Below are 17,668 nucleotides of genomic sequence, written 5' to 3'. Positions count from 1 at the left end.
TGCATCAAATAAAATACATCCAGTGGATCAATAAACATAATCCCTGAGTTTCTGGATACATGACATTGCTTAATACCAATTGAACAAAACTGCAGAATATTCTTATAGATTAGATAATATATAGATACACTTTATTTAAGCCTGTACAATTAAGAACATAAAAGCCTTCTACCCAGACTTTACTATGCATTCAATGTGTCACTATTATTTTGGTCATTGTTTGGCTCATGACTGGCTTATATGTTTCCCCACAGATATTATAATCTGAGAAGAAGAAAGCACTTAAAACAAAGCATGAGCCCATCTTGTTATGATTTTCTCTTGGTTGCATCGTATTATTTTCTTCTCATTAGCTCCTGCTGTCTTTTAAATGATAGCATCCATCTCCTAAGATAAGCCTTGTGCTTTAGGGGTACTTCTAAACATCACTGCACAGTCCCCAGTTATTTTAAAATAGGGTGCGTGCTGTGTAGCAGTCCACCGTGGAGCCTCAGCTGCTGTGATGCTTCGTGCACATTAGCATGGCTCTTTAAGTTCACACAATGCACCGCCTGGTGACAATTACAACTACAAGCCCTCTAGGACAACATGCACATTGACCTGGAGACCTCTATAGGAGGGGGTGGCAGGGAGTGCTCTGGTGGGTGAGGGGCTTGTGAAGAGAGATTGGACATTAAGAGACATAGACGGCTTCTCTCCATCAGACACACTCACATAGACACAGATCTTGACACACTTACATACAGTATATGACTAGAAGCCAAGGCACGGCGGCGTACCCTATACATGTCAGCATCAAGATGTGCACCGACCTTGAGCTGCATGACTAAATCAGAGCAGGAATGTGTGTGAGGCAGGGACTAAAGGAAAGCAAAGGCAGCTGACCTGTATACTGCACCCCTCTGTGGAGCATTTCAGAAAATGCATGCAGTACACACATGTGCATACTGTATACAGTGTACGGAAATCATTTGGAGTTATTGAAGCTGTGGAAATGCAGGTTGAACAATTATATCATGGTTTAAAGACCAAGCAGGTAAAGCAACATTGTTCTTTGATACCTTTAGTAAATTGAGAGAATTAGGACTGCTGACTTCTGAAAAGCATCATGGAAAAATTTGCAGTTGTGGACACCACAGACAAGATTTGTACCAAATTTATCCCTGTGCTCATTTGCATGTTTTATTAATACAACCGTAATTTGGTAAATCAGGAAGTGATCAAACAAGTTGTGGAAAGCCAGCAGAGTGTAAAGTGAGGTCGTAGTAAATCATATTAAACTGAAGAAGAGGCAAGTAAGCAAAACAAAATGAGCCAAATGGATAAAGAAACGGGTCCGTTGAATGGAAAGTTCAGAGATGCTCGTCACATTGTGATTTAACACTTAAATATATCATATTTCAAAAATAAAGCAGCTTCCAGGTGTGAGTATAACTCCAAAGTCAAAGCATTGCTATAAGGCAGCTGTCTGCGCTCGTTCATGTGCACGTATCCTACCTGCTGACAGGTCCTTAGGGCTGCGAGGAGCCTGGGGTTCAGGCAGCATGGGGTTGTGCTCCTTAGGGACCTCGGAGCCCGTCGGTGGTGTCGGATACTGGGGCTCTGCTATACTTGGAGGCTTCTCAGCTTGGAGGGGTGCAGCTCCCACCTCCACATTCACTCCGATCCCTCCGGGCTGGGTGAAACCTGAGAAAAGGCAGATCAATGATGGAGGGTTCTCTCTGATGCTAGTCTGGTTTGATTAATGGAGGTTAGTCTCTACATTTAATGAAAGGGAGTCTATGGAGCCTGGATCATATGGAACCAACCACATTGTGTCTTTTTGACCTGTGGGGCTGCATACTACTCATTTGCGGTCCTGGTCTTATCAACCTGTGTAGTGTTATGAGCCTATGCTCAGGTTCATATTTACCATCAATCTCTCATGTAGCATCAGCTGTCTTTTGTATTTGTATCACAAACAAGTCAGACGCATGTACTTAAGTATGTTCCTCCTCTTGTCTCTCTTTTTCCGTCTCTACCCAGCCGGCCTCAAGGAGATGAGCTTAAGGTTCTGCTCAAGGTTGCTTTTTGTTAAAAAAAGGGAGGTTGTCTTTGCCACGGTTGCTCTAGGGGTATCAGGCTGGGTTCTGTAAGCCTCTTGAGACAATTTGCATGGGCAAACTGAATTGAATATTCCTAGCAGCCTGCAAGAGCACACTGGTAACAAGGGTAAAGGAAGGAGCCACATAAGATGCACATGCTGTACTATACGTCGGAAAAGATTGAGCACACCAAGCAAAGGGGGAAGAAGGGATGCAGCAGAGAGAAGAAGCAACACCACATCCAATCTGTAGTCTATTACGCTCCTGAGGATACTGTCTGAGTGTATACACACAGGATATGTGACAGAAACTGGGGTCGCTGAGATTATGAGCATGTGTCTGTAAAGCTGAATCTAAACGCATCAAACAAGGACACTGTTCAAACCTGTGTCTAAATGAGAGCATGACATAGCATGACATGCTCTCTTAAGTGTTGGAAATCGAGTTTGAGAGTATTTTAATTAGCATTCATGTGTCGACTGTACGTGCATGTCTGCAAGGGAATGCTGTTTGTGAGGGAGAGTGTGTGTGTGTGTGTGTGTGTGTGTGTGTGTGTGTGTGTGTGTGTGTGTGTGTTTGGGAGCCCAGAGCAGTAATACGGTGGCCCAGAGACGACAGGTCTCATTAGGGCAACATTGAGAGTTGGGCCTGCAGAGGTTGGCATGATGAAAGGCATAACTCAGCCTCATAGCTCTCTCTGTGAGTGTGTGTGTGTGTGTCAGTCTGTAGAGTACCAGCAGACCCCGAGCCAGACAGCTCCAGCTCCACATGCAACTAACAAGCGCTGCCTCGCCACAAGTCATTCATCAGGGTGGATTTTTCAAAGCAAAGGCATGTAATGAGCCACTGAAATAGCATTTATGTTTGCTGTTATGATTCGCAGTGACAGGAGGTTTTGTGTTTGTTAAAATAACTGAATTTTTACATTTCAAGTCCCTTCTCTTCAAACTCCAACTGCAAATATAGAGCTGAAATTACATAACAAATGGAAAACCGCCAAGTCGACGCTTTTCCATCCATATTTTTGCACCTGATCATTTATCCTTCTTGTGTATATGTTTACATCCATTTCTATGTCTTGTATATTTGTACACATCTTCTACCTATGTAATCTTGCTTATGCTATTGTATTTTATTTATTATTTATAACTATGTTTCACCTATATTTCTTTTTACTAGTGTTTTTTTAGAGTGATTTTTATGTGTAACTGAGCGATTTCCCTTGTGGACCATGTAAGTCTATCTACACCTAAGCCTAAGTCAGACTTGTAGACATTATATAAACAAATAGGGGAAACCGACCTGAGCAGACACACAGGCAGATTATTTTTAACTAAACTGAAGGTCCTGTTGCTAAAAGCAAGATTTAGTGGCACCCGATATATTTTCTCTTCCATTGCGCTGAAAAGATGTTGCAAAGATGATCATGAGATACACAAAAAGTAGGAACAAACAGACTAGGACAAGGTGTCACTACAGAGGTCCTGATTAGATTAGATTTATCTAGAGATATTTCTGTTTTTAAATAATTTTGTTCAGTTATAAAGAATATCTTATATTGGTTTGAACATTTACTATTTTAGATTCTACCTTTAGTCGGCACATGAGGCTTGTATCAGCCTAAAGGGTAAAGGGTGTTTTTGTTCCTTCTATTAGCTTAAATTAAATACATTTTAATACATTAATAAATAAATGTTAAAAAATCTTGGCTACACTACAATTTAATTTAGTGTGTGAAACCACACTATGTTCATTTAAATGACTTAAAATAAGGGTTTTTTGTTTCTGAAGCAGCTTCAGACAGACCATGTGATCAGTGACTGGTATCAGCCAGTTTGCTTGCCACCATCGGCTGCAAAAATGCTGATAGGAGCACCCCTCCAAGGAGGAAGCTCCTCAGACCTCCCTTAGTACCTCAAAAGCAGAAGCATCCAGGGCGACTGTGCCAAACGTGATCACAGCTACAGTATTTTCCCTTGTGTCAGCGTTACAAAAGCTGCATCTGTAGCAGCGATGCTCAACGCACTCCAGAAACTATGCTAGTTTAGTCTAGTCAAGCGAATGTAGGATGGCAGCATTTCATAACCAGAGCTGAATGCTGCTCAGAACATTACATTATCTATTCATTAATATAGTATCACATCAAGAGAAAAAAAAAACTGAGTGTGTAAATAATGGCAACAAGTGTTTCACCAGAGAGCACTGATATAATTGCACTGCTGCACTTGTGAAGTATTTAGATTATTTCAGAGCAAACCTTTTGACACGTGACAGAGGGGAAAACACAGGTGCATGGATGAATGTGCAGTACTATTCCCTGTAGGCCATAACACTAAACCACAAGAGCGAAGTCGATATGTCTTTCGTGAGGTCTACGCTTACAAGAAGTAAGCTCAGGTTTGATAGCAGCTGCGTCACTAGAAGAACTAATCCAGGGAGTATACCTGGAAAAGCCCCCATCAGGCCAGTATTCATCATTCCAACAGGACTGGTCTGAGAGTTCACAGGGTCTGAATAACCTGCCAGGGAGGCTGGCAGAAGGGAAGAAGACGAGAGGAGGGGTAGTTGAGAAATGAACAAAGAAACGAAGATGAATGTTGAAATGAAAAGGAGAGGAGAGGAGAGGAGAAGTGGGACAGGCAGTGGTATTGGGCATGAGGGCATTAACAATTTAGAGTGGGCGAGACGGGGGTAGACAACAAAGAGAGGAAAAAAGAAGAGGAGAGGCATTAAAAGCAGTACTATTTAAATCTCTTTACATTTTATGTGGCTTTGAGTAGAGTACTGTGCTAAGAGAGTAAGTCGTAATTGCATTGCATAGTATAACCTAATGTTATATTTGAACTGCGACACATTACCAATTTATGTACATGATAGTTTAATAAGGCAAGTGTGTACGTAGCAGATACAGACTGATATCTTTACCTTTGCTGTCTAGAGTTTGCTTCTTACATTGTACCTGTGCTATTGTCATTGTTTTGACAAAGATAAGGATTCGTGCATACTTTTTTCCACAAATAACAAGAGTCGAGAGGATAAAGTATGCCCATCAGCCATAACATTATGACCAGTACTGTGTTGGTGCAGAGCATTTCTGATGCATCTCCTCTCCTCTTAAAGTGGGCTGTGCTATGTGGCTCCAAGTTGCCAGGTAGACATCCAGTACATCCACAGATCCTCGACTGGACTGAAAAATGGGGAACCTAGAGGCATCCCCCCCTGAACTTGCTGATGTGTTCTCCAAATCACTCCAGAACTGGCTTGACCAGCTGTGACACTGTTCACTGGGTCCACTGCTTTTCCTTCCATGGACCACGTTTGATACGTACTGACCACTATGGATTGAGAACTCCCCACAAGAGCCGCAGTTTGGGAGAAGTTCTGCTTCAGTCATTTAGCCATCAAACAAAGCTGCTCAAATAGTTCTTGTTCATTTTTTTAATGCTTCTAATATCAACGTTGAGGACATGTTCACTTGCTGAGTAGCACTGAGGTGTTATGAGAACGTGATAATCAGTGCTACTCCTTTCACATGAGTCATAATCTTTTGGCTCATCTGTGTATGTCTATGTGTTCCAAACTTTAGAGTAAGTAAGAGCACATTTTATTGCTTTAGTCTTGAATTATATGTCTACATATAACTATAACTGAGTTTATAGTGCTATACTAAAGTCATTCTAAATCACTTTCCCTGTCTATTTTCCTTAATAGCAAACACGTAACCAGCAAGACTGCTTTGGAATTTTTTATTTCATATGAGAGTCATTTCATACCTGATAAGAAGTCTGTAGCTAGGGCCTGCTGCTGGTCAAGCGAGTTTGGTCGCACCTCTCCCTGCGGCTCCGGGCGCGACGCCGATATCTGTCCCCCCGAGGTCAGCTTGCAACCTGCAGCGGTGACAACACGGATCATCGAACATTAGTTCCCCCCCTCTGCTCGTTGATGACGCGCTACTGTACAACTCTGATTTAATGACACAAGGCTACTGAGATCACACTCCGCCGAACACAAACACACAAATTACTCACACGTGCAACGGGGAATCACAAGACAATTCCAAACACACATGGGCGCACGAATGCACTCTCACCTGCCAAATTTCCTCCCAAAAAGCTGATATTCCAGTAACACACAACTCAACATTCAGTGGCGTTTACCAAGTGCTGCTCAGTGCCTCCGTCTCTGTCTGTCCCCAGTGCAGCTCGGCTGGCTCAGAGCGACAAACACTGTGAACCCCCAGTCACGCACACACCACAAAATCACCACACAAAGAGACACGCAGAGCACCACAAACACACACGCAAGAATGTGTTCCCAGTCGGGGAGTCTGGGTTTGTTGTGGTGACGTTTCACTGTCTGTCTGGTTCAGGTCCCAGGTCCCGCCAGCTAGCGCCTCCCCTCGCACTCTCCAACTCCCCACAGCCCACTCCCTCCTTCTATGCTCCTGTAGTCACCCAACCACTCTCATCCAAGAGGTCATGACTGATCAGAATAGGCCCGTATTCTGCTCTTAATGTAGCTGGGTTGAGTGTAAAAGCCAAAACTGGAGAAGAAGTTAAGATGAGAAAGGAGAGACAGGTGGTGATGTGACAGATGGAGGAGGAAACGTCCCGGGAGATTCAGCAGAATCACTATTAGAAAAAGATACGAATCAAGGGGGATAAACTGTGACGAATAGAAGAAAAGAATGGAAACTGAGTGAACAGGAAGTGAGGCAGAGGAGTAACAAAGGGAGGGGAGGAGAAGAGGAGGCAAGGAGGCACGGATGGCAACCCTCTCCCAGCAGCATCCACAGAGGGTGACGGTGAGGCAAACAGACAGGACGCCACCCAGAGTCACAAACGCTTTCATATATCAGACGCACACAGGGGCCACACTGGCAACAGGACGCATAAAAAAAAGTCTCCGTCGGCAGGGTCGCCGATTGATTCGAGAACACTGGTGCAGCAGTGCTCACAGTCTCGATTTGTGTCCGTCCATCTTCCTCTCTACCTCTTAATCACAAATTTGGGGGGAAATAACAAAAGACGTTTAAGGTCACAGCAGACTTCCAGGCATGGCCATGGTGACCAGAACAAGTGCACATTAATGACAGTCCTCTGATGTTTGTTAAATCAGTGGAGCAAAAAATATTGCCAGGAAGCAAGCAGAAGTTTTTTCTGCCGCGCTGCGCCGCTGTCCAAGGTGCTGAAATCAGACGCAGCGGCTCAGAAAGGGCAGTCAGGGGAATATATGTTCATTCTTTACTTTCTTTTCCTTATTCCAGACTATGGATGAAGGATTATTTTTGTATTGCGGTGGGACACACATATATACCTCAAACATGTTATCTGTCTGTAAGAGAAAATCAAATCATCTGGTTGGACTTTATGTGGAGATGGACAGAAAAGTAACAGTGTCACCTGAGCATTGTCAAGATGATTTTTTTATGACACAATTGTTCTGACTGGTTGTAGGACTATTAAACTGCATTGTTTTCTCCTTATAAGTTGAGAAACACCCCATAATGAAATCCTGCTACCAGACTCATGTTCTGCTCAGAGGGAGTTATTAGGAAACAAGGCCAATCGAGCCTACAATTGATGTCATTTTATTAAAATTGTTACGTTACGATCTGTATCACACCAGACATCGGTAATAAAAAACAAACAACAACAACAAAAAAAAAAAAAAATACGGTATAGAGTTTTTAAAGAACTATTCATTATTTTTTGCTGAGAAATCGTGGTATTTTTTTAAACATGGGATTTAAGCTTTAAGCTCGCTGGGGACATGTTATCCTACCTAAGGCCTTCTTGTACCCCAAATGTTGGGAAGTTCAGTTGAGTCCACAAGGGAAAAAATCATGCTGGAGTTTCACTCCTAGAACACAACATACTGCGCAGTGTTTAATGTACCAGTGGTGAGACTGCTCAGCTTCAAAGAGGAAGGAAGACCAACTGTGAAGTAACACATGTGCGTGTATGTGACTGTCTGAGAGAACATGTCCCATGGACTGTTCCCAGTAGGTGAGTCAGTGCCCAACAGGAGGCTCATTACAGTGTCATCACTCATCATGACTCCCTGACCTTTTGCAACTGTCTCCTCACAGACCAGAAACGATCACCACCACTGGGCCTCTCAGGAACACTGAACTCTCTTGTGGTAGATTTTAACATTTTTACCACAGGTTTTACTTCTATAAAGGCTAAATTTGGTCCGACACTGACAACCTGACATTTTGGCCGCACCTTGCATGTGCTTGGCTGTCGCTCAGCTGCTTTGTGTAAGCCAATAAACACTGATCAGCCAAAACATTAAAACCACTGACAGGAGTAGTAAATAACATCTTGTAAGAATTCAGCATTCTGCTTCTCCCCTAAACCCATAGAACCCAAAGGCCCCTTTCTGTTGCCAGACACCACAGGACACCCTCAGAAGGCCTATGTCCATTCTTTGATGAGTCACGACTGTTCAGGAGGCACAAGTGAAACCTATACATTATTAGGAAGGTGGTCATAATAATAACCTGAATAGTATATACCCCAGAATGTGGTCTGACTCTAGCCACATGCATATAAATCAGGACAGTGCATCCTCTATCTTAAGAAAATTCACAAAATTTGAAAGGTCGTCTGCTTCTTAGGTTGGAGTCCACACAGTAGCTTTACTAAATCAGTCTGGTTGGACTGCTATGAAAAGCCAGATGAGGAACATGCGATGGATGGAGTTGGTCTAGAATGGTAGCACTCAAGGTGGTCAAGGTTGGGTTAGCTGTAGCCTCTGAATCCAAAACATCTTTGTGGATGCTGTGCTTAGTGTGAGCTAAATTTTCAAATTATGTAAGAGCTGCTCCTGGGGGTTGCGTGACCTCAGTGCGAGGGCAGAGGACGGTGAGACAGAAGGATGGCGAGTCAGGCTGGAGAAGCTATCAGTTTGACGGGTGAACTTTAACATCTCAGAGGCATCTGAGCACGCACACTCAGAGCTACTTTGCTGGAGATGCACTAATGTGGATAAACACGCACACACATCAGCGTGCAAACGCACAGTAGCGCGTGGCAACACATGTGCATGCGCATGTTAAGTAAGAAAAACATGCACAATCATGGTGGTGATGGCACAAAGACAACCAAAAAGTCAGACAGGGACACTTGGCTGATGTGGCAGAATAAAAAGGATGAATATAGCCTAGAATGACGAAGTGCCCACTCACACAGACACACACGAGCATCACTAAATCCTACTCATGCAGGGACAAGTTGTAGAAGTGCCAGTGGGGCTCTGTGAGGGTAGCTCTGAGGACAACTAGCAGATTCAGCATCAGCTGAGGACGTGCGGCGAGGTTAGTGGAGGATCACAGCCTTAAACTATGTTATGATCACATCGCTGCTTTCTAAAATATGATGCGGGCTATGATCGGATATGTTTTGTCCTCATTTATTTGACAGGGAGGAGAATGGCAGGAGAGGGGTGCGAGAAAGAAGAATGTCATGTCTAACCTTCTTAAGCCATGACATAAAACATCAGCGCCTTTTCACACAAACCCTCAAAGTAGAAAAAGAGAACCCACTGCGACCTCCCTGTGCAGCTATAACATCAACTAAATGTTTCTGGTAACTGCTGACCAGTCATCTACAGCAGTTTGGATGAATTTTAACCCGTTACTCAGAACAGAACCACTTCAGCTCTGAGATGTTGGTGGGTTTCCTCACATGAACTACTTGCTTTAGGTCCTTCTACAACATTTCTATTGGATCAAGGTCAGGACTTTGACTTGGCTGTTCCTAAACATTCATGATCAATGTGATCGCAGTTCAAGATTCAGTGAGTCGCCAATGACTCTACAACATGAAAGGCTGACAAAGCATCAAAGAAGCAACTGTGGTCTCCCTCTGATCAGCAAGCTAGAGGGACCTGGTACCAGGCCTAGACCAAGACAAAGGGCTCATCAGGTCAAGGCAACAACACACCATCACAAGAAATTACACAGTGCCCATATTATTGTTCCTTCAGTACAATAATATGGGTGTATTGTAGTCCTAATAAAAAAGGTTGAAGCAAGTGTAAATACAGCATTTGTACTCTTAAGCAGTTAAGGTGATTTAAAAAGGTAGGTCACAGCTGTGGTGTAGTGTTTCGAGGAGCTGACTTGAGACCAAAACCTCCCTAGTTTGAACCGCTTCTATGTCCACAGGTGAGCAAGTACCTAACCCCAAACTGCAGATGTGTCTAGAACTGGAATACAGCTATATTGGTTGCAAGATTTGTTTTTATTTTATATCATTTGGGGGTGATTAATACACAAGAATGGAAAATATAAATTTCCGACAATGGCTGGTGTCCACCAACAAACTCTATTGTCTTGGCTCAGAGATTTTCACAAGAACTAGAATCCCCTGTGGAATCCTGTCTTTTCTTGTCTTCCTTGTGTTCTAGATGTGACTGGATTAAGTCCAACAAATACTTCTGTCAAAGTTATTGTAGTGTGAAGAGGGTGGCTCGTGCCTTGGCTGATTTTGGTTCTGGATTTTTGGCAGGTTTGATGATAACCAACCGCCAATAGAAGAAGAAGAAGATGTCGTTTTGATATTCCAGGGATGTGGTTTTACTTCATGGCAGACTTGAAATAAATAACTATAAAAGATTGGGATTAGATGAAGCCTGGTACTGAGCTGATCATTTTAAATAAAATGTCTGAATCAGCCCTAATTCCAACTGCAGACAATGTACTTTGAATGTAGTTTGGTTATTATTTGTAATACAATCCACATCTTCCACTTCAACCTATCTGGACATGGACAGTACTGCTACAGTGTAGTCTTTATCCCGTTGCCTGCCCCTGAACCCTACTATGTTCTCTCGTACGGCTGATAACCTGTGGGGTATTTGCTGTCCTCCAGCTGACCCAAGCTTCTGCTCCTCTGCCCCAACCCCCTCTCCTCTATATGGAATAGATGAACCGTACTGACTGGGTCGGGGCCAACACAGGACCAGGAGCAAAGAAATGAGACACATCGGTAGCAGAGTGACAAACCAGAGTAACCTCTGGCACGCAGAGAAACCTCAGTCTCAGTGGTCACCCTCTGGAAATAAGGTCAGGCTCAGCAGGAAGACATACCTCGAAAAATGTGCATATGAGGAAACTTTCACTTAAAAAACACACAGAGGTTCATTTGGTCACAACAGCAGCTTTCAGTCGCGTAAGCTTAATACCAAACCTGGCGGTATTTCAATCATTTTCTATCCTAGCTTCAGGGTGGCACCCTATGGTTTGCTTTACCCAAACTGTCTAATCTGGGATGAGCTCGCAGGATAGGCTGAGGTCCAGCAGCTGTCCTCCGGCTGACCCCATCGTCTCCCTGCTCCTCAGCCTCTTCCTGCTGCGTTAGACGCTATGAACCGGCTGGGTCAAGGCTGCTGCTGCAGGACCACGGTGACGGTTCGCAGAGAGGACACAGTGCTACTCCCTGGCGAGGACACTGTCCCGTTGATTCAGCCACACCGCAGCATTGATCATGGACTTTGAATCAGCTTGGATCAGATAGCAGACAACCTTCTGTGCATCTTTACCTACTACTGCACTGTATGAACTAGACAGTGTCTGAGCTGGTAGGGGTGCAACATTTCTCAAATGATGCAGCATCATTCAAAAGCAAAAGTAAAAACTTGAGTGAAGAGAGGAAGAGGGAGATGATAGGGAAGGGAAGGTAAAGAGTGAGAAAGTTTTAGAGAATTCAAAAGACTCTATGTTGTCTAGTATTGTGTTTTCTTACAGTCCTTCCTATGCAGCAAACATTCATTCAGTCCAGTTAAGGTTTATTAATTTTCTCTCGAAATACTTGTTTTCAGTGTGCATTAAAGTCTTACATGTCCTACCACGGGTCACTGGGAATACTTTTGTTCCTGTAACAAATACTTCATGCTTTTTTAAGCTGAAAACCCAGTGCCAGCCTTTCATGTTAATGTGGCTATGACGTTTTATTATGACTTGGTATAAAAACTTTTTCCAGGAAATGTTGACAAGCCACATTGAGAAGTTAATAGTGAAGCGCCAAAATCCGTGCATGGTGCTAAACTGGCTCGCCTGAAACTGGAAAATGTTTGGTTGTATTTTAAACACAGAATTGTTATGTCATGTATTTGTATCTTCCCATGACGTCTGCCACACCACATTCTTTCTCCAGTTTACCATTAACCATTACCCAGCAGCAAATTTTCCCACCAGCAAAAACCAAGCTCTGTAGAGTTAGAGGTTAGAGTCCTTTGGTTTCAGCTTATAAAGTCGTTTGTGTGAATAGTGTTTCCAGTTTTAAGAAATTGGTGGTTGCGCTGTAATTGCACAATTAAGGCTTGAATCACAAACAATGAGTAACAATGGTGATGAGTAGGATAGCGCTCTAATTCCCAATAATCTTCAATAAGCGGGTCATGGATGGAGGTATGGATCTATATTATGTTGACGCCATTCTGATGACAATTCAAGTAATTAGAGTAATTTCTAGTGTGTTTATGTCTATAAAGACCATGGCAGGATGACGGGACATTTTCTGAGTGTGACATAATGATGTGCTTTGTCATGCAGTGGAGAGGTAAGGTGCATTAGATGTGACAATGTCTTTCAAGTGTCTGTGTTGTATGCGTACATGTTTCTGCAGTAGGAGGAGGGTTTAAATAACCCACAGGTAAAACACATCCGCATAAACACAGCTGGTGCTGAAACCCTCGTCCTCCCTCCACCCTGCGCTTCCTGTCTATGAATTCCAGCCATCGTGTCACTGTGTCTTCCACACCTCCTCGTCCTAGCCTGAAAACAAGCTCGTGTTTGTCTGGAAAGAAGAAAAAACAAAAAAACACGCAATCCCTCTGTGGCTATTTCCTTCTCGCAGTAACTTTTCCCTGACCTTGCTCGTGTCGATGTGTATTAGCTTTTATTGGTGGGGTGAAGGAGTTGGGCCTATTGCAAAGGATTTCTGGCTACCCTCAGTATTCTGTATTTGCATTTCCAGCAGTCCTGCTTTCCAACACTTCTCACTGTCATGGATCAAACTTCACTCCACCGAGCAGAGAAGGGAGGAGCATTTAGCAGTCACCAGCAGGGATTGTGCAGTGAGTACCTGTCAAACCAACAGATGAACAAGTGCTCATTTCAAAGTGTGGCACAAAACGTTTTACTAGTTGCCCATGTCGATGTTTTCCACCCAGAGCATCTCACATATGAAGCTCAGAGGCGAGTCTAAAGCTTTGGTAACCACACATGCTATATCCTGACATGAAAGTAGGTACACATATAGCTCGGCTAAATCATCCGCATTCAGAGTCCAGCACACACACCTTCACATGTGCTCACAGAGATGAATGGTGTTCTGTCTACAGAGGAGACATCACTGAGGGAGAATTAGTTTTTTTTCCCAGGCTTAAGGATTAAAGCTGCTCCATGAATATTTAAAGGAGATTTATTCTGCACTAACACCAAATCAGTTCTTCAAGTAAAACAGGAAGACAGCGTGAGTTTATCAAATTATCCAAGCATGTGCTTAGCTAAAAGTTAGAAGAGCTTCAATCATATAAAATTCAAGTCCGAATGCTTGGTCGAAGGAAACTGTTTTTTTTTTATATTTCTTTAACCCAAGACAAATCAAGAAATCAGATTTATGCAGGACAGTCATAAAACCAAACATCAGTGGTACTACATAGTCTACAGTCAGAATACGTGGAGGGATCAAAGTATTTAAAAAATGTCCATCAAATATAATTCCATTAATTCGCACTCTAACCAAACATGCCAACTGAAGTGCGGAAAATGATCTTGAAGCTTCGAGATTACCAGCGGACTTCAACAATATCAGATGGTGCAGGTCCAAAAAGCACTCCGCACAGCAAAAATCCACTCTCCAACCGAGTGGCTAAAAACACTTTTAACTCACATCTCCCACAAGATGCAAAGCTGCTGTATCACACAGTTGTGAACTGACTCACAAACTAACTGATGGATAGTGTCATCCCTCGAGCTATGCTGGCAGCAGGATCCAAAAAAAGGATGTGATGTAACATCTTTGTGTAGCAGATCAATAATTTATAAAGCTTGGTGCAATTATGCCCGGACTTCAAGGTCTGTAGACGATGTATGTCTTCACTGCATGTGGGCCGATGCATCCACATGTTGTACAATATTGACGTTGGGTAAGACGTGTGTGTGTGTGTGTGTGTGTGTGTGGGGGTGTGTGTGTGTGTGTGTGTGTGTGTGTGTGTGTGTGTGTGTGTGTGTATATGTCCAAAACTCCTGAAGTCAGCTGTTTCTTGCTTGTTTCAGTCGTCCTTCATTCAGCTCATTAGCCCACTTTAAGGGGATGCTTAGAGGAACAGCTGTTGAAAGTGAGGTTCTTTTGGAGTTGGGATGTCGGAGCACCTGAGTGCGTGTCGTCGTGGTGTACACTTGAAAAGGTATGGGACGATCTCTCTGCAGGAAAGCACATCTGCTTACACAGAGGACTTGTTCAGTTCATCTCTCTCTCTATTTTCTCCCTACATTACCCACACAGCAACCCTCTGAGTCTAAGTAGGGCAGGCTGTCCTATATACACCCACACACGCAAACATGGCCATGCTGACAGAGAGGATCACCCAGGTCAGCTTGATCTCTGGAGGTTATGGTATAGTGGAGGTAAAGCAACACAGGGCCTCGTCTCATTGCTACCCTGCCTGGACTCTACTCAACGAAACAACAAAGGACAACATTCCACGGAGCATTTGACAGATACATTGGTATTTAATATTTAGTTGAATATTTTTTTATTAACTATTGCGCCTATATTCTGCCCTTAAATAAAAGCATATAAACAATATAGATAGATAGATAGATAGATAGATAGATAGATAGATAGATAGATAGATAGATAGATAGATAGATAGATAGATAGATAGATAGATAGATAGATAGATAGATAGATAGATAGATAGACGCTTTTTGGACCATTTCTGTGAGAGGTTATTCTATCTGGGAAGGTTGGCGTACACTGAAGGAGGTTCTTAAAACCTTCATCTGAATGGTTGCTAGCTATGGTTTCTTAATTGCAATGTTAAACATAAACATCTCCATCCAGCTTCACATTAGACAGCCTACTGCACATTTATTAGGCTTATGGAATCAAAGTACATAAAAGATGTCATTCAGAGCTCCTATGATTACGCGTTTGAACACTGACTTCAGCCAACTAGTGATTCTGAAAAGGGAGCTCTAAAATACTGATAACTGGCAAAGTCCCTTTATTTCCATTTGATGTGCTTTTGAAAGCCGCAGCGAAAAGGAAAATGAAATGACGATTTTTTTCTCTTTTCTCTTTCCAAAAAATGGAAAGAGAAATAACAAAATCTGTTTTGTAACCAAAAGGGCACATCTCTCAAAAGCAACAGAAAATCGTTTTCATGCGCCACGCACTAATCTCTTTACACCGAAAGGTTACAGCCAGGATGACTAAGCAAGGTTCTAAAATATAAGGGAATAATACTGCAACTGTGATGGACAGGAACAGAGAGAAACCAGGAGAAGGCAAAGAACAACCTTTAGACATTAAGTAAGAGGTTTAGTGCAGTTGAGTTAGAAGAAAGAGAAACCAAAAGCCTGGTAAGTGTGGGTTATATTGGTTTATTAGCACAAGGTGCAGGCAGACAACAGAGAGAGGAACGTCTATAAAAAGGAGACGGATCTTAAATAGAACAGACACATATAACAGACAGGAAGTAAATCTTTGTGTAACACATTTGACCTTTTCTGACAGGTAAAGAGTAAACAAACAATTCACTGGTAGTTCATCCCAGAGTGACATCTCTGCTCATCTGTTGTGTCTGTGGCCGACCTTGACCTTGGAAAACATTGAGGTCTTTACTGCAGAGTGATTAGTTAAAAAGATCTATTTTAAAGGCGCTCAGATAGTGATCGGTTGAAAAAAACTGTCTTCTCACGTGTAATGTGACCAAAGCAGGCGGCTCTCAGCTTTGGGGAACAATTAGTTCCAGTTGGTAGACGTTTACCTGTGGTGATGCGTGACTTCTGATGCAAGAACACATAACATGCAAAGAGTCACTTCACTGTACCAGTTTGCTCTGGGGGCGTGGGGCCTTTCTGCCGCTCTGGTGCAGCAGCCAGGACATCAGAGCAGCAGATCACGTATCAGGGGCTTGAGTTCATTTTTGGTTTGTACAATTCACAATACTTTCATTCTAGCAAAAAGTTTGGATTTATGGTGCTGTTGTCGTGTCTGCGCTGTTGTTGTGACTCCTGCCATCGTCCTGTGACAATTAAGCTGACTGAAGCTGTGTTTGTAGTTGTCACTAATCAAAATCAAAATGTGCCTCTTATTTCAAAAAACAACGAAATAACCCTGTGGAATAAGAGCCAAGTTCCGCTGCCGGTCCCATAATCCTCTCTGGTTCAGGTTTCATCTGAACAAGTTCCAGTTACTGTACGTGAAAGAAGGTTATGAAATGCTTATATTTTTAGTTCTGCATCTTTATTAATAACAGGCAGCCACAGACACAACAAAAACAGTGTCACCCAGAGCCCGACTGACATGTAGCGGTCAGCTTATATCAGCCAGATATTTTGGTACTGGTGTAGAAGTTGTCTGATATAAAAAATGTGCATCATGAGTCCATTTCCTAGTTCACTATAATGAGAAACTATAACTGCTACCTCGCTCTCTGGCTAGCTACACCAGCAAAGACACATCGGGATCAGAATTTGCATTGATACAGGCCTCAAAAAATCCAGTATCAGTCGGGCGCTGATGTTCCCACTCACAGTCTTCCGTTCTCAAAAGAACAATTTAAAATATAAGATGAACTGAGGCTTTCAGATATACAACATTACACACTAACTTACCACTCATTAGTGAAACAAAACACATGACAGATCTAGTGGGACATTATTCGGATCAATAATTGTTTGCAGAACGCCTGGCTTTAGTGTTTACTCCTCTATTTATTTGGCTGATTGACGACAATAGTGCAAAGGAGAAAGAGAGTCAAAGTTAGAGGAATAGGAAGGAGGAAATAAATACAAATAGTCCTTTGGTGGATACATCTATGAATATGGTTATGTGTGTGTATGTGCACATGTGTGTTGGTTGCTGGGTGTTGACAGATCAGGCTTCTAGGGCTGGAGACTGAGTTTGAAAGGATTGGAGCTGGAGGACGGCTGGGTGGTGTCTGAGCCTCTGGTGTGTGTGAGGATGTGGACTTATGAACTCACTGTCTGATGTCAAAGTGAGACGGAGAGGACAGGGCCTTCTAAATGTGACTGAAAATGAATCTAAACCTGTTTCTGCCATGGTTGGTAAAATACACTGCCTATCCAAAAAAAAAAAAATGGATAGGTTTTAGAGGGCTAGCCCCACCTGATGTGATGAGTAGCTTCTCATTTCTTAAACAGTCATGTTGAGAGACACATCCCGTGGAGGTGGAAAAGATGTTAGTCCGTTTCAGAAAGGTCAAATCATTCGCATGCATCAAGCAGAGAAAACATCTAAGGAGACTGAAGAAGAAACGAGAGAAAGTGTCCAACGCATTACTAAAAATCTTCCAGGAAGAAAAGTGGTCGGGAAAAA

The 17,668-nt window shown here is 42.8% G+C and overlaps 1 protein-coding gene across 11 annotated transcripts in view; it reads right to left on the bottom strand.

The window, feature by feature from the left end:
* Nucleotides 1–17,668, bottom strand: part of LOC124995407 (microtubule-associated protein 4) — a 92,019-nt gene that overhangs the window by 42,026 nt on the left and 32,325 nt on the right. For 8 of the 11 annotated variants that reach the window (XM_047567715.1, XM_047567714.1, XM_047567719.1 and 5 more), the window contains 3 exons: nucleotides 5,858–5,971; nucleotides 4,529–4,615; nucleotides 1,498–1,686 (listed from right to left, as the gene is read on the bottom strand). In XM_047567715.1, the coding sequence (XP_047423671.1) occupies nucleotides 1,498–1,686; nucleotides 4,529–4,615; nucleotides 5,858–5,971 (390 nt within the window). The remainder of the gene's footprint in view (nucleotides 1–1,497; nucleotides 1,687–4,528; nucleotides 4,616–5,857; nucleotides 5,972–17,668) is intronic. The other 3 variants (XM_047567718.1, XM_047567720.1, XM_047567723.1) reach the window with 2 other exon arrangements.

This window comes from Mugil cephalus, chromosome 18 (assembly GCF_022458985.1).
Source record: "Mugil cephalus isolate CIBA_MC_2020 chromosome 18, CIBA_Mcephalus_1.1, whole genome shotgun sequence".
Taxonomy (NCBI): Eukaryota; Metazoa; Chordata; class Actinopteri; order Mugiliformes; family Mugilidae; genus Mugil; species Mugil cephalus.
This window is presented reverse-complemented; position numbering and strand designations above follow the sequence as displayed.